The sequence below is a fragment of the Malania oleifera genome, chromosome 13, assembly GCF_029873635.1.
Source record: "Malania oleifera isolate guangnan ecotype guangnan chromosome 13, ASM2987363v1, whole genome shotgun sequence".
Lineage (NCBI taxonomy): Eukaryota > Viridiplantae > Streptophyta > Magnoliopsida > Santalales > Ximeniaceae > Malania > Malania oleifera.
The window spans coordinates 29,958,359-29,978,531 of record NC_080429.1 but is presented as its reverse complement, the minus strand read 5'-3'; the positions used below and the strand labels follow the sequence as shown (position 1 = coordinate 29,978,531).

General features: G+C 36.1%; 1 protein-coding gene across 5 annotated transcripts in view; it reads left to right on the top strand.

The window, feature by feature from the left end:
• The window catches only part of LOC131146769 (protein MICRORCHIDIA 6-like), a 63,374-nt gene that overhangs the window by 24,041 nt on the left and 19,160 nt on the right, over positions 1-20,173 (top strand). For 3 of the 5 annotated variants that reach the window (XM_058096542.1, XM_058096539.1, XM_058096540.1), the window contains exons 8-17: positions 1,820-1,898; positions 2,362-2,496; positions 2,985-3,083; positions 3,192-3,293; positions 3,406-3,552; positions 6,805-6,897; positions 13,227-13,278; positions 13,395-13,506; positions 14,127-14,314; positions 14,466-14,578. In XM_058096542.1, the coding sequence (XP_057952525.1) occupies positions 1,820-1,898; positions 2,362-2,496; positions 2,985-3,083; positions 3,192-3,293; positions 3,406-3,552; positions 6,805-6,897; positions 13,227-13,278; positions 13,395-13,506; positions 14,127-14,314; positions 14,466-14,578 (1,120 nt within the window). The remainder of the gene's footprint in view (positions 1-1,819; positions 1,899-2,361; positions 2,497-2,984; positions 3,084-3,191; positions 3,294-3,405; positions 3,553-6,804; positions 6,898-13,226; positions 13,279-13,394; positions 13,507-14,126; positions 14,315-14,465; positions 14,579-20,173) is intronic. The other 2 variants (XM_058096541.1, XM_058096544.1) reach the window with 1 other exon arrangement.

The following is a 20,173-nucleotide window of genomic DNA, read 5'->3' as shown; positions in this document are numbered from 1 at the left end:
ATCAACAATACAATGATCACCAACAAGGAGGCATATGAATTAAGAACTAACAAAACTAGAAGATATTTCAAGAGATGGAAAATCTTTTCACGCTATGAATAACCAAGCACAGGACAAGGCCGACTGCCCTTACTTGTATTGGGTTATAAAATCCAAATGTGAGGTAGCAAGAAGGCAAAAGTCTTGAATCTTGGGCAAGATAACATCAATAGTTCAAAATCGACCTGTTCGCATGGTTGAGGAGGGAATCAATTCATAACAAACCAGATCCAGTTAAAAACTAAGGCCAAAGCCTCATTGCTTGTGGGCACAAGGCAGTTACCATAGATAGCCTTTGAGATGGCAGATTGGTGATCTTTAAGAATGACCGTGGAGTTGTTTTTTTCCAAAAACACGTGGAAGATTGTCGAACCAAAGTAGCAGTGGCATCAGGAGGTTTCTGGTGAGTTTGTCTGTGATTTCAGCTTGCCTAGGTGCAAATGGCACTCCTGGGATGATGGAGAGGCATAAGGTTTAGAGACTTTTAGGGTTTGGTTTGGTGGTGGCAGTGGCTCTGCAGGGGGCTTGTTCTCAGGTCTTTGCTCTAGTACAACATGTTGAAGAATTTCTATTAATTGGAGATGGTTAGGTTTCCATTCTACATAAAGTATATCTCATGCACATCAAAGGACGATAGTATCCTTGCAAACACAAGCAGGGGTTGATGAGCAACAGTATCTGGATGCTAGCTATTATTTTGATCATCAGTTTTACTAATAATCATTCTGTGATTTGATACTAGTGACAATATATGCTAATGTTTTAAAAGGCAAAGGTGTAAAGCAAGGAATTTTAACTCTTCCAGTGGTGAGGCATAAGCCTTAAGGTGTTGGTGTTGAGGTGTAAGCCGTTTGAAAATTTTATTTTTAGGTAAAAAAAGTGACTGATTGGATATTTTTTTAAAAAATAATAAAAAATTTAAAAAATCTAAACAAAATGTAAAAAAAATAATAATCCACATTCAAAAAATACTAGCTTGAATTCATTGAGTAAATCATGCCAAGAGATGGCTAGAATATTACAAAGTTCAAATTCTTTTTAAGATCTAAGATAAAACACACAATTATTTTGGGAAGGTTAAGGCTCTAGAGTTTTAGAAATCAGCTCATCTTACAATATTCCTTTCATATAAACATGAAGTTAAAATTTTCTGGTCAAATCTAACTTGAGATTCACACACTGAAAATGTGTAAGCCTCAACTAGAAAGGCATGAAAGGCATGCCTTTTGTACAAATTCATAAACCTTTAGTGTGTGATGTGTTGGTCATTATGTTTTCGAAAAACAGTCTAAAAAAACAGAATGGGCGTGGGAAAAAGTTTCATTAAACTTTGGTCTGTTGGTACATTAGTTACTAATATTTATGTTAACATGTATTAGTGGTATAACCATACATTAACACATCTATTGTTATTCTTGAGTTAGAAATTCCATTTGTAGGAATTAAGATATTTTGGGAATTTGTAATGCAGACCAAATCAGGAGTGATGTGATTGTGGAGAATGAACAATTGCATAATTTGTGTTTTGTGAATTCTACAATGTTACAATGCAAGACTATACTGCCTTCAAATTTAATTTCATTTGTTTTTATTATTTAATTTTTAATATATTTTTATAGCTCTGTTTGAGATGTAATATATATTACTAGCATGCCTTTTGGAATGTTGATAGCTGCTAATATAGCATTGGTCCTCTATTGCCTCTTTAAATATTATGGGCTTTTTAAATTATGATTGCCTTTGAAACTTAGGTCTCCTTATTAATTCATTTCATGATCAGGACGTTGATGCAAAGCATTGGTCTCCTCTCTTACACTTTTTTAACAAAAACTGGCCACGACAGAATAGTAGTACCTATGGTAAGTTTTATGTTATATCTGCTGACTATTTTAGTTGGGTCCTATATTTCTTATGATACTTAAATTATCTGGTTTCACTAATCTAGTCTTAACATCAGATAGAATGTTTATTTATGGATGAATTTAGAGATGAAATGTGGAGAATACCTTTTGGTTGTTTATAGCTGTTACCATCTGCTAATGGGATGTATGGACACACCATGCACATGTCATGAATTATATCTTGAGGCTTGAATATTGGACATTGGATTTGATAGTTGCAAATAAAAAGAAAAAAAGAATAAAAAGAGCTTAGTATTTGTAATCTTTATAGTGGAATGAGGATAGGTTTCATCAGGTATTGGGCTAATAGATCATAAGTATGAAATCCTGGCAGGTGTGAATTATGTAGTTGTGTTTTCTGTATTTTAGACTGTATAATAGGTATGTTTCCTCATATCCAAGGGTATTGTATCCATTGCAGGTGGATTATGAGTTTAATGCATCAACTGGGACATTACAATCCTCACCTCGGTATGGCAGAGAACATTTTAAGGCTAATCTATCCTTGCTCTTGCAGTGGTCTCCCTACTCAACTGAAGAAGAGCTATTGAAGCAGGTATATTCTGCTTCTTTTGTTGTAATGTTATTTTCAATGTTTTTTGGCCTTTGTGTGCTGGTTCTTCTTTCTATGAAGTTTTTTACATGTACAAAATTACCAGCTTTATTCTGTTGAATTCAACTTAGTTGTCATCTGATCTTTTTCTTTAGTTAAGCTTAGATTGGTTTCAGAGTTGGAACAGTAATGGTCCTAGAATGCCAGTCTTCTGAATGCTGAAACGTGTTAAACTTTCTTTTTGATTAATTGTTGGTTTCAACATAGGTTGAATGCCTTAAGAATCAAGTGTGTGCTTCTTGTGGGTCTGTGTGTTTGAGTCGCTAGGCTGTATGCCTTAAGAAGCAAACTTGTACCCCTATTGCCAACTTTTCTCATTGAGTATGTACTGTCAAAGAAATCACTGGATGAATGGCCTTAGATGTTATTTAAGACTTTAAAGCTCACCGTTCTCAAGATTTGTTCCACATGTTTTTCTTTTTGATGGGCAGTTTGAAGACATTGGATATCATGGCACGAAAATTATTATGTACAACCTATGGTTCAATGATGAAGGAAATATGGAACTAGATTTTGATTCAGACTCAGAGGTTGGAATTTATTTCCTTTGCTCTTTTATCTTTGTTTTTGGTTCTTTCCTATCCTTTTTAAAATGATCTCTTATTTGGTCAGGTGACTTCTTGTGACATGAGTTGCAGGACATTTGTATAGCTGGCGAAATGAAAAAAGTGGTGACACTTCCTGCTTGGAGGGCAGAAAATGAACAGCACATTGCTCATAGATTGCGTTATTCTCTTCGTGTAATTTCTTATTTTGGAATTCATATTTGATTATTTTTTTGCCAAGTAGAATTCACACTTAAATATATGTGAAGTCAGCTCTTGTTTAGTTTAATTCTCTCAAGATTTACAGGTATACTTGTCCATCTTGTACTTGCGGATACCTCAATCTTTCAGAATAATGTTGCGTGGGAAAGTTGTTGAGCTTCATAATATTGCCAATGATCTTAAATATCCAGAATTCATTCTATATAAACCTCAAAGTGGTGGATGCGTGGAGGTTGATCAAATGCTCTCTCTCTCTCTCTCTCTCTCTCTCTCTCTCTCTCTCTGTGCTTTTTATTTCATGCTTTTGTGTGTTTCAAACTTATTAGGGACGAGAGCTACAATTGAACAACCAAGACTAAGTCTTGCTAGGTGGGGTCAGCTATTTTTTTGCCATTCTGTATAATCTCAGGCAATATCATCTGAAAGTTGGAGTGGTTTCTTGTACTTGTTATATGGATCCAAGTTATTCTAGGTCTTTTCCAATTCCTATGCCCTTAAATTGCCATCAGCAACAACTAATTCATTCGTGTGTTATTTGGCCCATGTTGCAAGTGCCCTAACCAGCCTTTATTTCTTCTACAAGTGCTAGGCATAGCTTAGGACAGATGCATTCTCATTTTAAATTATACAACTTATCGAGCTTAGTATTCTTATTTTTGCAGCTTCAGTTTTTTTGGATATGTGGGTTTTCATCACCCAATTTTCTTATCCATGTAGTGGAGCTGGTCTTATTGTTGCTTTCTAGAGTTTTCCTTTTAATTTTAACAGTATTTTATGATCACACATGCCTGGAGCATTTCTCCATTTTACCCTACCTGCTTTAACCCTATGTGTTTTATCTTCTTCAATTGCTCCTTCAGTTTGCATAGAGCTAAGGTGCCAAATTCTACTTGTGCTAAGAATTCTTGACAATCAAGTTTAATAATTTCTTTAATATTCCTCCTAAAATTTCTAAAATTGCATATTATATATTCTTTTTTAGCTCTACTGATTTTAAAACCTCTTAATTTCAAAGCATCTTTTCCTAATTCTAACTTAGATTGATTCCACCTCTAGTTTTACCAACCAAGATGATATCATCCAGAAACAAATGACATCTTTATCTTGGAGATTCTTAGTAAGTTAATCCATAACGAATGTTAAAAATATTAATGATTCAAAGCAAGCATTTACCCCTATTGTGATTGAGAATTCCCTTGATTCTATTTATGTAGTTCTTAACACTAGGGGTGTTAAAAAATTACTGAGTACTCGAAAACCAGACCGAAACCAAACTGCATTCCAAAACGGGAACCTTTTTTTGATTGCGGTTTTCAGTTTTGTTTTCTTGATTCTTTTTTAATTTGGTTTTCTGTTTTTGTTTTGGTTTTATGAGGAAACCGAAATAAAAAGCCAAAATAATTATTTTATTTTATTTTTAAAATTTTTTTTAATTATATAATCATCATATATTAAAATTTTACTATTTTTTTATTTTTATTTTTACTACTTGTTCATTAATCTCGTTAATAGATATTTAGCTTTTGTAGTTGATCTCTCGGGCATAAAACCAAAATAATTTTCTCGAGCCCCTCATTTCCAACCTCATTCTATGTTCGATTACTGTTTCTCAAAGTTTCATTGTATGAATTGTAAATTAATTCCATGATTGCTATTACAATGTGGAATATCTTATTTATTTTTTGTGTATCAGTGTTATAATGCTTTTCCTCCATTTATCTAGTATTTTTTAATCGTTATGATTTTGTTAAATAAACTAGTAAACAATATACTTGGTTATTTCCTAAGCATTTCCAAACTTTAATTGAGATGTCATCAATCCTAGAATTTTTTCTTATTTATTTATTTTTTTAAATCTCTAATGCATACTCAATGCGTGCTCAACTTCATTTGCGCTAATTTTGCGGATACATCTCAAAATTTTAACCTTTTCTTCATTTGTCAGTTCTATGTTTAACCCTTCTACTTGATTTCATTAAAAAGGTTATTAAAATAAGTTCGCTACCTTTCTTTTAAAGCTTATTGCCTTATTCTAAAGGGGAGTCTTGGTGCAATGATTGAGTTGTCGCCATGTGATTTGGAGGAGGTCACGGGTTCGAGCCGTGGTAACAACCTCTTGCAAAAATGAAAGGTAAGGGTGCGTACTATAGACCCATCATGGTTCGCCCCTTCCCTAGGCCCAACATACATGGGAGCTTTGTGCATAGGTTTTTTTTTTCTGCCTTATTCTTTAAATAAAACACTTATCTTTTCTTTTTTGTTACAAATGAGATTACCTAGGTCTCTGCAATTTTTTTCTCTCTAACTCTAGCAAGTTTAAATGTGTGTTTCCTCCCCTACGTTAGTATCTATGCGCGCGCGCGCGCGTGTGTAATCTAAGTTTAGATTCACTAACAAATTTTTTTTTAAAAAGTTTTTTAAGTTTTTATTGCATCTTATGCTTATAAAAAATTTTCCATGTTTCTATATTGTTTCCATGTCTTAACCGGCATCTTTTTGATTTAATTGCTTTTTGGGCATCTTGCTCCACACTCTGTTCTCTTCACTAATCATGCATCTTTGTCTAGATTAACCTATAAACTTTATTACTAAATCTTTAAGAGAACCTAGCCATCCTCTTTCAAAGAGTGTGTCTACATTATTTCTTATTGTCTATAGTCCCCTTCTTTTATCGTTTTATCGTACGTTTATTATTGTTTGCCTTTTTGGTTCCACCGCCTAGTTCTCTTATTAATTCCTATTACCACTTTTCTTCCATTTTTAATTCATATATCTTAACACTAGTACTCTGTGTTGTGTAGTTAGAAACTTTTATGCGGAATAAATTTTCAGTTCTTACATGATAAATGATCTACCTTCCTTGTTAAAGAATATCTATATGACTTTTATGTTGTCCATTTTGGATGGTTGGCAATATTCATTGTTAAAATATTATAGGACATAACAATCTCTATAGATCGTATTAGTGGGGTAATTTTTATCTCCATTTAGGTTCTCATTCATATATCTTCTCATAACCTTTGTTGTCTTTTTCAATGTGACTATTCAAATTTGTCATATGAATATTTTCCCTTGAGATCCCCTGTATAATATTATCCATATTTTTTGAAATTGCCTTTTAAGGTTTTCTAATAAACCAACTTAAGGAGCATAGGCACTAATCATATTTATTATCTTGTCCTTAAACAATCTCAATACTTATGATTCTATCTCTTACTATTTTAGCATTTGCATTTATGTTTTTGTCTAGAAATGTTGCCATCACATTCTTATGTATTTCTTTCTTAGGGTACCTGAGTTTGAATTCCAATTTTTCAATTTTTCTAGATTTTTCCTACAAAATTTTGTCAGCTACCTCGTTATTGTTACTGGTGAGGGTCTTTATGTTCTAAGTTGCTAATCTAACACCAATCTCTTGAAAACATATGCTTAATGCATGTATTTAGTTGCAATAATTCACTTGTGTTATGATACAACTATGCAGGGTACAGTTATAACGACAATAGGGTTTCTGAAGGAAGCTCCTCATGTGAATATGCACGGCTTCAATGTGTACCACAAGAATCGTCTTATACTCGTAATTATTTTTCACTCAGTTTGATTTACTTTCTTGTAGTATATTAGGGCTTTGTTAATGCATTATATTTTTAGTATGTTTTTACCTTTAACACAAATTATATACATTTGATCAATGAAATCTTATAGCAGATTAGGGTGCTACTTAGGAGATATTTTTTGAAAATCTTCCTCGAAGTAATTTCTTTTTAGTAGATTCTCTCTCTCTCTCTCTCTCTCTCTCTCTCTCTCTCTCTCTCGATACACAAATTGTTTAGCAAGGTTGTTTCTTGGTGTATTAATTTTGTCTTCACTTTTAGCTTCATGTGCCCCATAAGTGCAAGAGATAGGGCATTGGAGAAGAGTTTGGATGTAAAATAAAAAGAAAGGCCTTTATTCCATTTATCGAGTTGGCTATATCATTTTTTTTCTCTAATTGTTGTAATATGTGGCTCATATGTTGAGTGAAAGACATATAGAAAGAGAAAACAGGAATGCTGACTTGCAGGAGGAAACCGTCGATGGTTTCCCTGTAACCGTCGACGGTTTGGTCCAAACGCAATGAAACATTCGACGGTTCTGAGTCTGTTAGTTAGACTGTTTGCTCTTGGTATTAAACCGTCAACGGTATCTCTGCAAACCATCGACGGTTCAGCTCGGTTACTCAGCGTTTGTTTTCGAATTTTTGAATTGGGATGTTGGACATGTTGAGTTTTGGAGGGAAAGCCTCCGAAAAACTTATATATACATAGTTTATGTTGTAACTATGTAATGTTCAAGTCTTTTGGTCACAAGATAGTGAAAATAACATTGCCAATTGCTCCCGTGGATGTAGGCGTTGCCGAACCACCTAATTTTTTTGTGTCATTGTTGTTGTTTTCATTATAATTTGCGTGATTGTTGTTTTGTATATTTCACTGTTGGTTGCTGTGTTTGTAAAATCGTTTTATTCCATTGTGCATTCAATTTTTGCAACAAATTGGAATTAGAGCATTGTTGTAATGGTTTCTGAAACTTCTTCTGCAAAGTTCGATGTCGTTAAGTTCGATGGAACGGGAAACTTCGGTTTATGGTAGAGAAGGGTTAAGGATCTTTTAGTGCAGTAAGGTATGGTGAAGGCTTTATACGGAGTTCAATTGGAAAGCATGGATGAAACAAGTTGGAATGAATTGGAAGCAAAGGCTGTGCCAACTATTAGACTTTGTTTGGCCGATGACGTGCTGTATCATGTCATGGATGAGGATTCTCCGACAGCAGTTTGGTAGAAACTGGAAAGCCGATATATGTCCAAGTCTTTATCGAACAAGTTATTTCTTAAGCAAAGATTGTATTGGCTTAAGATGTTGGAGGGTTCAGATTTGAACCAACACATCAATGCATTCAATCAAATTGTAAGTGATTTGATATGGGTTGATGTGAAGTTCGAGGAGGAAGACAAGGCGTTGATGTTATTGAATTCTCTACCTGCGTCTCACACGTATGAGAATTTGGTTACTACTCTAACATGGGGTAAAGAAACCCTGAATTTGGAAGAGGTAACAAGCGCATTGCTGGGTTTTCATCCAAGAAAGATGATCGGCGATGAAATTTCACATGGTGAAGGACTTGTGGTAAAGGGTAACCAAGAACGTGGGAGAAGAAAATTCTGGAGCGGATCGAATGGTAATAAATCTTTGTTGCAGTTTGAGAAGAAGAAGGATATAAGGTGTTTCAAGTGCGGAAAAATTAGACACATAAAACCGGAGTGATGTAGCGTACTCATGTAAAGGAAGAAAAACAGGTATCAGAAAACTGCAGCAACAATGAACATGTGATGTAGGTGGAGTTACAAACTCAGGGCAGAGATGACATTGTTCATAATGCAGGAAGGTATAGCTCGGGAGACCAGTAGGATCACAATGGATTTAGATGCACTCTCAGGCCATCACTCAGGTGTGAATTTGATGATCTGGTGTCTTATGTATTCATTACTGCCAGCAAGGTTTCTACTATTTTTCAAGATGCGGTGCACAACAAAGGGCAAAATAGATGGATGAGTGCTATGCTAGAGAAGAGGGAGTTACTGTATAAGAATCAGATGTGAGAGTTGGTGGAACTTCCAGAAGGGAAGACGATGATAGGATGCAAGGGGGTAATGTTTCTGTTGTTTTATGTGAATAACATGTTATTTTCTAAGAAGATTTTGACTGAGGCTAATAAGTTGGAAACTTTGTTGAGTTTGGTTTTGACATGAAGGTTTTGGGTACGGTCAAAAAGAGTCTTGGGTTGGAGATTTGTAATGACAGAGCTGCAGGGAGATTGGGGTTATCTTAGGATGACTTTGTGAATAGAACTGTAGGGAGATTGTGGTTGTCTCAGGGCGGTTTTGTGGAGAATCAATGTAAATTGTCTACTGCTTGGTACCCAAGGAAGGACGGTGATGTTCGGGACATGTCAAAGGTCCCCTATGCTAGTGCAGTGGTTTATTTTGGTAGACAACAGATTGACCTGTTAGTTCTAAGATTTGTGGATGCAGACTATGCAGGGGGCTTTGATGACAAAAGTTTTACAACAGAGTATGTGTATACTGTTGTGGGAAGGCCTATTTGTTGGAAGTCTAGGGTACAGTATCAGGTTACACTATTTACAATTGAGTCGGGATTTTTGGAAAAAGCGGAAGCTACCATGGACAAGTTCAAGCTTTGCTTGGACTTGATTTTGTCTCGAGTTGCTAGACGGGAGGCGGTCCCAACCTAATGTCCCAAGGTCAAGGTGGAGCAGTGGGTTTATGTTTTCAGTTTTCTCCTAAGGGACGTATTTGCCAAGATGGAGATTGTTGTAATATGTGACTCGCATGTTGAGTGGAAGAAGAAAACAGGAATGCTAACTTGCAGGAGGAACCCGTCGACGGTTTGGTTTAGATGCAGTGAAACAATCGACGGTTTTGAGTCTGTTAATTTGACTATTTGCTCGCGGTATTAAACCATTGACAGTATCTTTGCAAACTGTCGACAGTTTGGCTTGGTTACTCAACGTTTGTTTTCAAACTTTTGAATTGGGACGTTGGACAGGTTGGGTTTGGAGGGAAAGCCTCTGGGAAACTTATATATACATGGTTTTTGTTGTAACTATGTAATGTTCAAGTCTTTTGGACACAAGATAGTGAAAATCACATTGCCGGTTGCTCCCGTGGATGTAGGTATTACCGAATCACGTAATTTTTTAGTGTCATTGTTGTTGCTTTCATTATAATCTGCGTGATTGTTGTTCTGTATATTGCATTGTTGGTTGCTGCGTTTGTAAGATCGTTTTATTCCGCTGTGGATTCAATTTTCACAACACTAACTCAATTTAAAATATTCCTTTTTGTTAAGATCAAATTTATTAAATTTTTTTATAGCTTCTCAATCCATGTTTCTCTTTGTTTTTCTTTTATAATGCTCTTCAACTAAATAAGATCACTCTTTACCATGCATGCCTCCATTGCACATGTCCAGACAATCTTAAACAATTATTTTGATTCTGTCTTAGTTGACTCTACCTCTACCTCTCACATATGGAATCATTGTTGGTTTCTCTTTTATTATGTTGCTATGGATCTATATTGTCTTTTATTTAGCTATAGGTTGACGTTGGAAGGAGAGTCTATCCACTAAAAGAAAGTGCAAATAGCACTATATTATCCTAAAATTATTTATATTAAACTAGGTTTAACAGAAACATGAATCTGTTTGAATGCCATGAAAAGCATTATGGAATCATTTTTAAAGGTTAAATCAGTAGCAGTGGTTCCACTTCCAACTGCACCTTTTTTGTGTTTGTATAAATTGGAGTCTTACATGGTGATGTATGAAAAGAACAAGATCTTGAGAAGGGATTGCTGGATTTAGTTAGTTATAATGTGTTTAGTTTAATTAGTATAGTGTTATCTGTATTTGGGGGCTTGTTTGTAATATTTGTGTATTGTAATGGATGTGTTTGTGATGTGACGTAGTTTTAGGGGTTTGTGTAGTTTCATGTGTTAGAGGCTTTCTTATAAATAATGTGTGAAAGCCATTTTGTAAGTAGGCTGTTGAATTTGAATTTGAAATGAACGTGAGTTTCCCCCTTGCATCTCCGCTCTCTGCTCTTCCCTTTCCTTGTTCTGTTCAATTTCTTTGATCTTCTCCCTATGGCCGCTGATCCTTGATGCTGCCCCTGCATAATTTGGTAGCAGAGCCCAATATCAATCTTTGTTCTTCCACTTCAATCGACCATTTTCCCCTCTCTTGTCTTTCTTTTTCTTTCTTCCCCTTCTGTTCTTCTCTATTCTTTTTCTAACTCTCTGCTGCCTTCTAATTTCTACTCTGTAATTCTGCCTTTCTGCTTCCCTCTCTCTGTACGTCTGTATTCTCCTCCTCTCCTTGTCTTCTTCTTGCCTTCTTCTATATTTTTCCGCATAATCCGCCTAGTTCTCTCAATCTCTGTACTTTCCTGTTTGCTGATCTGAACTCTCTTTTCTATTCTGATTCTATGTTTTTTCTTCCTCCTCCCCCCTTCTTTTCCCTTCTTTATCTTCTTTCTAATGTCTTCTTCGGTCTATGCTTCTCCTTTACTCCTATATCTTTCTGATTCTAATTTCTGATTCCCTGCTCTGATGTTACAGTAAAAAAAAGCAGTTCTGAACAATTTCAAATATTCCATTTGTGCCCCAATTCTTCAAACACTACTTTCCAGTGACCATCCCATTGACATCAGAAACCCTGAAACCCTTCCACTCAAAATCTTGTTGCTGTCCAACCACCAGAGGGTTCCCACGGGCTGGCCAAACATCTCCGGCTGTTTGCCCCTTAAAATCCCTCACTTCCTGCATTTTGTTTTTTATCAGACCTCCACTACCAGTACAATCCTAATTCCCTGGTCTCCGTATCAAAATTTCATCGCTGGAAAGTTGCTGCTGGTGACTCATGATCTGGTGACACGTCAAAAAAACTTGCCTGAATCTCGAGAAATTGGTTCCAGTCTCAAGAATTTGTGTTTTCAACTTGTGGTTTTACATGAATAGATTGAGAATTCTGGTCAAATTGTGTCAAGGACTTTTGGTTATATATAGTTGCAATGGATATATGTATAAATCCAGCAATATGGTGACAAATTATTGGAAAAAGGAATGCCGAATGCCATTTATCATACCTTGATGCCCTATGAATATGGTTTCTACAAGTGGAGTCATTCGTATGCATCTTCATCCAAAGCCTCACCCATAGCCTTATGAGATGTCTTGGATTAGTAACACTACCTTGCATGTTTATGAAAGATGTTTGGATCCTATCCAAATGGGTGCATACTTTGCTGACATGTGGTGTGATATCATCCCCATGAAAATTGGCTTTGTACTCCTTGGTTGGATGATTTGGGTGTGACTCAAGGACATGAGAACATATATGCCTTTCACTATAAGAAGAACTTATTTAAGCCCGCTCTACCTACCACCCAAGATAAGAAATGTGCAAGAGTTACTCAACTTGAAGACACTGCAACGAAGAAAATGTGTATGTTTGAAGACATCGAAAGCCTTTTAGACATTCTTATTGTTGAGTTTGTCATTTATGATGTGTTCATTGATGTCAACTCTCAATTCAAGTCTATGATGCTGCCAAAGGGTCGTGGTTTTTTGCATTGCTCAAGCACTTGCTTTCGAAGAGTCCAAATTTTGTTTTTTTTTTTTCGATCCTCCAGCACTTCAAAATTTGAGGCTGAATTCTTTCTAACTAGGGATATATGATATAGGACAAGAAGTAAGATCTTGGGAATATCCTTGTTAGAGAATAATTAAGAAGAATTGGGTCAAGGGATTGTTGGGTTTAGGCAGTAGTTTATTATGTGTTTAGTTAATTAGTATAGTATTATGTGTATTTGGGGGCTTGTTTGTAATATTTGTGTATTGTAATGGCGTGTTTGTAATGTAATGTAGTTTTAGGGGCATGTGTAATTTCATGTGTTAGAGGCTTTCTTATAAATAGTGTGTGAAAGCCATGTTGTAAGTAGGTTGTTGAATTTGAATTTGTAGCAAATGTAATTTTTCTCCTTGTATCTCTTCTCTCCTCTCTTCCCTTTCCTTCTTTTCAATTTCTTCTATCTTCTCCCCATGGCTGCAGATCCTTGATGCTGCCCCTGCATCCCATGGTCATATAAATATTTCATTCTGTTTAATCAATGTGCACAGCTTTTTCTTCTTTTGTGATTTACATGGAGCTCAAACCTGCCTTCAATCACTATGGCCTCAGGAAAAAGCAGGATAACATATTCTCTTCTAGTATAGAAATTGCTTTATTATGTTTTAGGGATAATGGGGCACTTGATTCACAGTTGCAATATTTTCTTCCTTTGCAGCCATTTTGGCAGGTTGTGAGGTTTACAGACAGTAGAGGTAGAGGAGTTGTTGGTGAGAAGCCCCTTTATCAGTTGCTGCATTTTATTTATTTATTTTTTTGGTCTGATTGAATTTTTTCAAGATTGTATCATACTGCTTCCAAGTGATGTTTGTTCTCTAATCTAAAGGTGTTTTAGAAGCAAACTTTGTTCAGCCTACTCACGATAAGCAAGATTTTGAGAGAACTACCCTTTTCCAAAAGCTTGAAGGCCGCTTGAAAGAAATGACACTTGAGTATTGGTAACATATTTTATACCTTTTATATTCATGTGAAGAGTATAGTGTTCATTACTTACATCTAGAAAAATCACCTTAAATCCTTTTCAAAATGCTTGGAGGCTGCTTGAAAGAAATAATACTTGAGCACTGGTTAGATATTTTTTTCCTTTTATGTACATGTGAAGAGTATAGCATTCACGATTTCATGTAGAAAAATCACCTTAAATTCTCTTCTAGTCCTGCCGATACTCTTCATTACACTTTTAGTGAATTAGTGTCGTTCTGCTGACTTTTTGCATTCCCTTGTTTGTCAAAGTTCATTCTAAGCAGCTTTTGAGTTTTGAGCACTGCATGGAAAATGAATAAGTTCTTTTTTTTTCCCCTATACATAGCTTTAAGATTAAGTCTATGTATAACTAGAAATGCTTACAGGTTCAAATTGATTTAAATTATTTCAATTTTTATCTTTTCCTTTCTCATGGGATTTTATTTAGATTGTGGCCTGATGCCTTCGAATATTGCGAAAAACAAGCTAGAGCTATTTTATTTATTTTATAGTGTACAATTATAGTTATGCAATGGTTAGTTTATCAGGGTAAATTCTAAATACCTAGCTCTTTCACATTTTTAAACATTGACAGGGATTACCATTGTGGACTCATTGGGTATCAAGTTAAAAAGAAGCCTCGAGTGCTCGAGCCTCTACAGAGATCACATTATTCTAATACTCATAGTGAAATGCATAAACCTGTTACACCTAATCAAAGATCCTTTGTTATTGGTAGTGAGAAAGCAGACCTTGCTGTTGAAGCCTATCAACATTCAGCTGGTACATCCTCTCATTGCATGATAGGTAGAGCTGAACAGTTGACTGCCATGTCTGACATCAGCTCTCGAGGACTTCTTACAATTATTGTGTATGCTGAAGGTTTCTAATCAGTCTGACTCATTTCCTGCCTATGATGTCCTGTGCGTGACAGTATTGCGTATGAAGAGGATGGATCATAATGGTTCAATGGACCTTCACAAGCTGAAGAAGCAAGCAGGGGCAGATACCAGTGTAACTGATATCTGGCATAATCGGGGACTGCAGGTTTGTGTTAGAAATTCATTTTTATCTGAATTGCATTGAAATTAATTTTTTGGGCCTTGGGTTGTGACGTAGGGCGGTTCTAAGTAGCCCTAGTCCTACGGTTGACCCTCTTTGTAGCACACACAATATAACAATCTATGGGAAGAATTGAATTATCCAAGCATGAACATCACAAACATATTCTTATGATCACAAGTTGTTGAGATTTTGAAAACGTGTATGATTTGGTTTTAAATCCCTTAGTTGATCATTTCATTGAAGCAATCAAGTTCACTTTAAAAATGTTATATTAGAAGTCTTAGATCACAAGTCCTAGTGTACAAATCAAATATCCCTAAGCACGGTACTAGCAAACATGTTCATGTTGAAAATCAGGGAAGATTCAAAGAGAATGAACAAGGTTTTTCAATCAAGGATTCAGGTAGAGTGTCAAGGCTTACAAGGTACTTTTAGGGGCTGTTTTAGATGGTCACAAACAAATAATTGAAACGAGCTTACCAAAAGGTTCGGAATGTCAAACACCAAGAGACATGAGTACTCGATTGCACCACGAACAAGCTTGTTGATCCTTAGGAATCTTGAGACAAGAATAAAGCTTGAGGTGGTTGTGGCTGTGAGCTATGAAAGAGGCTTGGGCGTGTAGTGTTGATGATGACGTTGATGTTGTCGTGGTCTCTCACCACCCAATCTCTAGGGAGACGGAACCTAGCCTCACACTACTCATTCACAAGGTGAGGAACAAGATTCACAAGTTCAAGAAAAGGGTTACTTTTTATTTGATAATGCAAAGATACCTTTTACAATACAAGTGATGGCATATTTATAGCCTTACATGAGCATGCACATGACTTGCACATGGCTTCTTAAGATATTAAAGAAAATACAAAAGTAAAATAAAACATTTAAAACATTGGTAATGAGGTTCCTAGGAAATAGTTTGTCATAGGAAATAGGTGCCTAGGAAGTAGAATAATTATGATAGTGGAGTCTAGGAACTTAAAATGAAATAAATGCTTCTTGAAAAAGCAAGACTCTTTGACTTGCAAGTTGTCATGCTTCTTGAAAAACCAAGACTTTTTGACTTGCAAGTTGTCATCCTCTTTCCAAGCTAGCTTCCAAGAGAAGCTTCAATTGTTGCAAATAAAGTTCACATCTAATGGTAGACTTCGGGTGGTCGTCCACGTGTCAAAATATCCGTGAAAGATACTCAAGGTGCATGTTGATTCCCATCAGGCTGCAACCAAGAATTAAGTTCACTTAGACATCAATGATCCATAATTGAAATTAACCAGTGCATTTTTATTGTATATTGAATTGGCTGAATTGCTTTAATAGTGATGAATATAGTGAGTCATTGTTGTCCTCCCCCTTGACTAGACGTTTTTTACCCAATACCCTTGGGTCTTCAGAAGGTTCTTCAAAACTAGTATGTCCAACTAACCAAACAAGCGATAGTCTGCTAGTTGAAAATCATCTAGCAAGCCACGAAAAAATAGTGAGACATTGTTTGGTATATTTGTACCCAATACCCCTGGGTCTTTGGAGAGTTTTTTGAAACTAATATGTGCAACTATGACCAAGCAAGCAATGGTCTTCTAGTTGGAAAAAAATAACAATACTTTAAAAATCAGCTGGTAAGCCACAAAGAATAATGAGCATTTTGTGGTTCATATGGTTATTACCACCTCCAAACTTTATGCAAGTCCTTATATGCAGTGAGATAATTTGTACAACTTTGATCTCAACTTGGTGCACAACTGAAGTATCATCTTATCTTATGCAAGTTTACACAATGAGAAACCTACCTTATGACCTGGTCAGTTCTTCTTTGTGCATTCTTCTCAATTAGTTGGATTGTTTTTCAGTATGAGCCTTTTTCTTGAAAAATCTTCTCAAGAGATTGACTGTTCAATTGGATGTAAGCTTGTTGAAGTTTTTGAAGACCAGGAGAATTCCAATTTGCAGAGAAGCAATTTGCTATAGAACCATTGGAAAAGAACCACGTTGGTCAAACATCGAAGAATCCTTTGTGTAGCTTGTTTGACAATTTGTCTTTGAGGGGGGGCATGAATGATAAATTTTGTGAACCTATGAAGCTTGATGGAAGAGCACTGATAAATCGCTTAGTGAGATATTCAGAATTGTAGCTGAGAAATGGCAAGATGCACTCTTTGGACAATTTGTAAGTAGGCCTCCACCATTATCTTGTGTAAGGAATATAATAGATAAAAAATGGAAGAAGGCTGGTTCTATAGAAATCTTCAATCTATTGGATGGATTCTTATTAAAGTTCATTTGTTTGGGAGATAAAAAACTTGATACTTGAGAATGGTTTGTGGTTTATCGGTAATAGCCCCATTTTCCTCTCTAACTTTTCCTAGGGTTGGAAGGAGAAGTTTCAGCTCGATAAGTTTCTTGCATAGTTAAGATTTTACAATATTCCCTTTCGACTCCTATTGAGCTTAGTTACATGCTAGTTCAATAGATACTCCGTTATATGTGGATTCCTACAACAACAAGAAGAGGCCTCAAGTCCCGCTAGATGTGGTTGGCTACATGAATCCTTTTTTCGCTAATTCATTTGATCGAGAGTATTTTCCTCCCCTAGCTTAAGAGTTATGTTAGGATTCCCAAATCAATTGGGATTTTCTATTTAATGTCATGCTTCCCAAATCAATTGAGATTCTATTTAGTGTTGGGATCTTTATTCAATGTTTTAGGATTTCCAAATCAATTAGTATCGAGTCTATTGAGGACTTGGATTGGTGTATTTTACATTCCTAACAGGAGTATGGTTCCCTACCCTATATATATTTAACTGTACGGGGCTTTTCATTTAAACAATAACATAATTCATAGCCTCTGGCTAACTTCAAGGCAGACCCTCTCAAAGTGATCAACCCAATTTTCTCTTTCTATTTTCCTTTCAATTTCCCAAACTTCTCTACGATAAAACCCTAGGGTCTACTTGTTGATGCTGAATAACCAGTGAATGAATTAACCCTTATTTGCCCAAGAGCTCTTGGATTTCATTTGGTATTAGAGCCAACGTTCTTGTGGATGTTGTTAACTTGCTGGCAAAAGCAAGATCTTGGAATTCTTGATCTTCACTCATATGCAATGGCATTAGAAAATTTAGCAGAGTCCCAAATGGAAGCTAGGCTAAAGGCTGGACTTAGCAATATGTTTAAGCCTCAATTTTAAGAGATGCGTGTGAAGGAGGTTACCAAGGCGAGTGTGATCATGGTCCTCATATGAAGGTGGAATTTCCTTCATGGGACAGTGACTATTGTACTAGTTGGGTTTGTAGGGATGAAAAATACTTTTCCTTTTGCTGCATTCTATAAACATCTAAAGTTGAGATTGTTGTATTAGTTTGGATTAGGATGCCATTCAATGGTATGACTGGTTTGAAGTTTGTTATGGAATGCCTTCATGGGCTGAATTTGTTTTTGGATTACTTGTTCGATAAGGGCCCACTGAATATGAGAATATTGATGGAGAGCTTGCCAAAATACATCAACTAGCACTGTCTTGTAGTACTAGACTTGATTTGAGTGGCTATCAAAGAGGATTAAAGATTGGGATGAAAGTCAACTCATCGGTACTTTTATTGAAAGTCTCCTACCTGACATTCAGTGTGAGGTCAAAGTGCATTTGTCATGGACTATGACTGCTGAAATTTATTTTGTTTACTTACAAGAAAGGAAGTTGGGAGAAGAATGACATTACTTTAGCTAGGCCATTACCAAGTATAATGTCAACAACACTATCACACCACCTACTTGCAGTTCTCCTGCCAAAAGATTTACTCTGGATGAATTTAAGAAGAGCGAACGACAAAGGGTTTGTGCTGTCATTGTGATGAGAAGTGGCATAGATGGCACCATCGCAAAAAAGACGACTCTTGATGATTGAACTAGTGGAGGATCTAGAAGAGATTAAGGATGAATCCCCTTATTCAGATGAAGAAGGAATGGAATCCCATGACAACGATGAATCTAAAACTTCTTTAATTCATGCTTTAGCTGGGTATGCTAATCCTCAGACCATGAAAATTGGTGGATTCCTAAGACGCCAACCTATTACTATATTACTTGATATGGGTAGAACTAATAATTTTTTGGACACAAACTGTTAAATGGCTGGCCTATCTTGTGGAGCAATGTGAAAAGTTTGACGTGAAGGTTGTAGATGGAAGGATCTTGACATGTCAAAGCAAGTGTCCAAAGGTTAAATTTACTATGCAAAATCATCGGTTGCATGTTGATTTATTTTTGCTGGCACTAGAAAGACTATGAAATGGTTTTGGGTATTGAATGGTAAAGGACTTTAGGTGGTATAGCTTTGAATTTTTCTAAACTGGTTGTATAGTTCCCATGAACGACTAGAAAGTGACTCTTAAAGGAAAACTTTGTGGTAATGTCAATTCAGTTTCAATAAATTGTATGGAGAAGCTCATTAAAAAGGAGAAAATGGCTCCCTGGTACAACTTCGCGCACCAAAGAAGTTACAACTTCATTCTGGTCAGGATGAACGGCTAGAATCTCTTATTTTAGATTTTTCTAACTTATTTGTGGACATAGGGGTTGCCGCCTTAGTGAACACATGATCACTGCATTCCTCTATTGCCAGGTTTTGTCCCTACTAACGTCCGTTCTTATCGCTACCCTTATTTTCATAAAGCGGAAATAGAAAATATAGTGAGAGAAATGTTAGATGCTAGCTTAATTCAATCAAGTGTTAGTCCATATTCTTCTTGTATTATTGGTGAAAAAATGGCTATTGGCGGATGTGTGTTGATTATTGAGCATTGAGCAAGAACTTCAAAAAAAAAAAGGGCTGTCAAACTCTTGTGTATGTGGGGTCTGGAGAAGGGCCAGACCACAATGGGTTTATAGTATGCAGCCTTACCTTGCATTCTTTGCAAGAGGTTGTTTACACGCCTTGAGCCCATAACCTCCACGTCATAGGATAACAACTTTACTGAACAAGAACTTTGTGAAGGATAAATATCCTATCCTTGTTGTCGATGAATTGTTAGATGAGGTTGGAGGTGCCCAAGAGTTCACTAAACTTGACCTGGGGTCAGACTATCATTATAGTCGGGTACATGAGGATGACATTCAACAGATTGCTTTTAAAACTCACGGTGGCCATTATGTGTTATAGGTTATGCCTTTTGGGTTAACCAATGCGCCTTCGATCTTCTAAAGTCTCATAAAAGACATTTTCCGACCTACCTACCTAAGTTTGTTCTCATTTTTTTAAAATAATATCTTGATGTATGGCTCATCTCTTGAATTCCATTTATATCATTTGCAAATTGTACTTACCACTCTTCGTGAGCATCATCTGTTTGTCAAGAAATCTAAACGCAGCTTTGGTTGAGTGCATGTGGAATACTTGGGCATATTGTTCCCCAAGGCGTTTTAATTTACCTTTCTAACAAGTGATGGCAGACTTGCCTATTCCACAAGAAATCAAAATGTTGGTTGGATTTTTGAGGTTGATTGGTTACTACTGCAAGCTTGTCAAAGATTATGGAAAGATTAGGGCTCCACAAACCATGCTACTGAAAAGGATGCTTTCAAA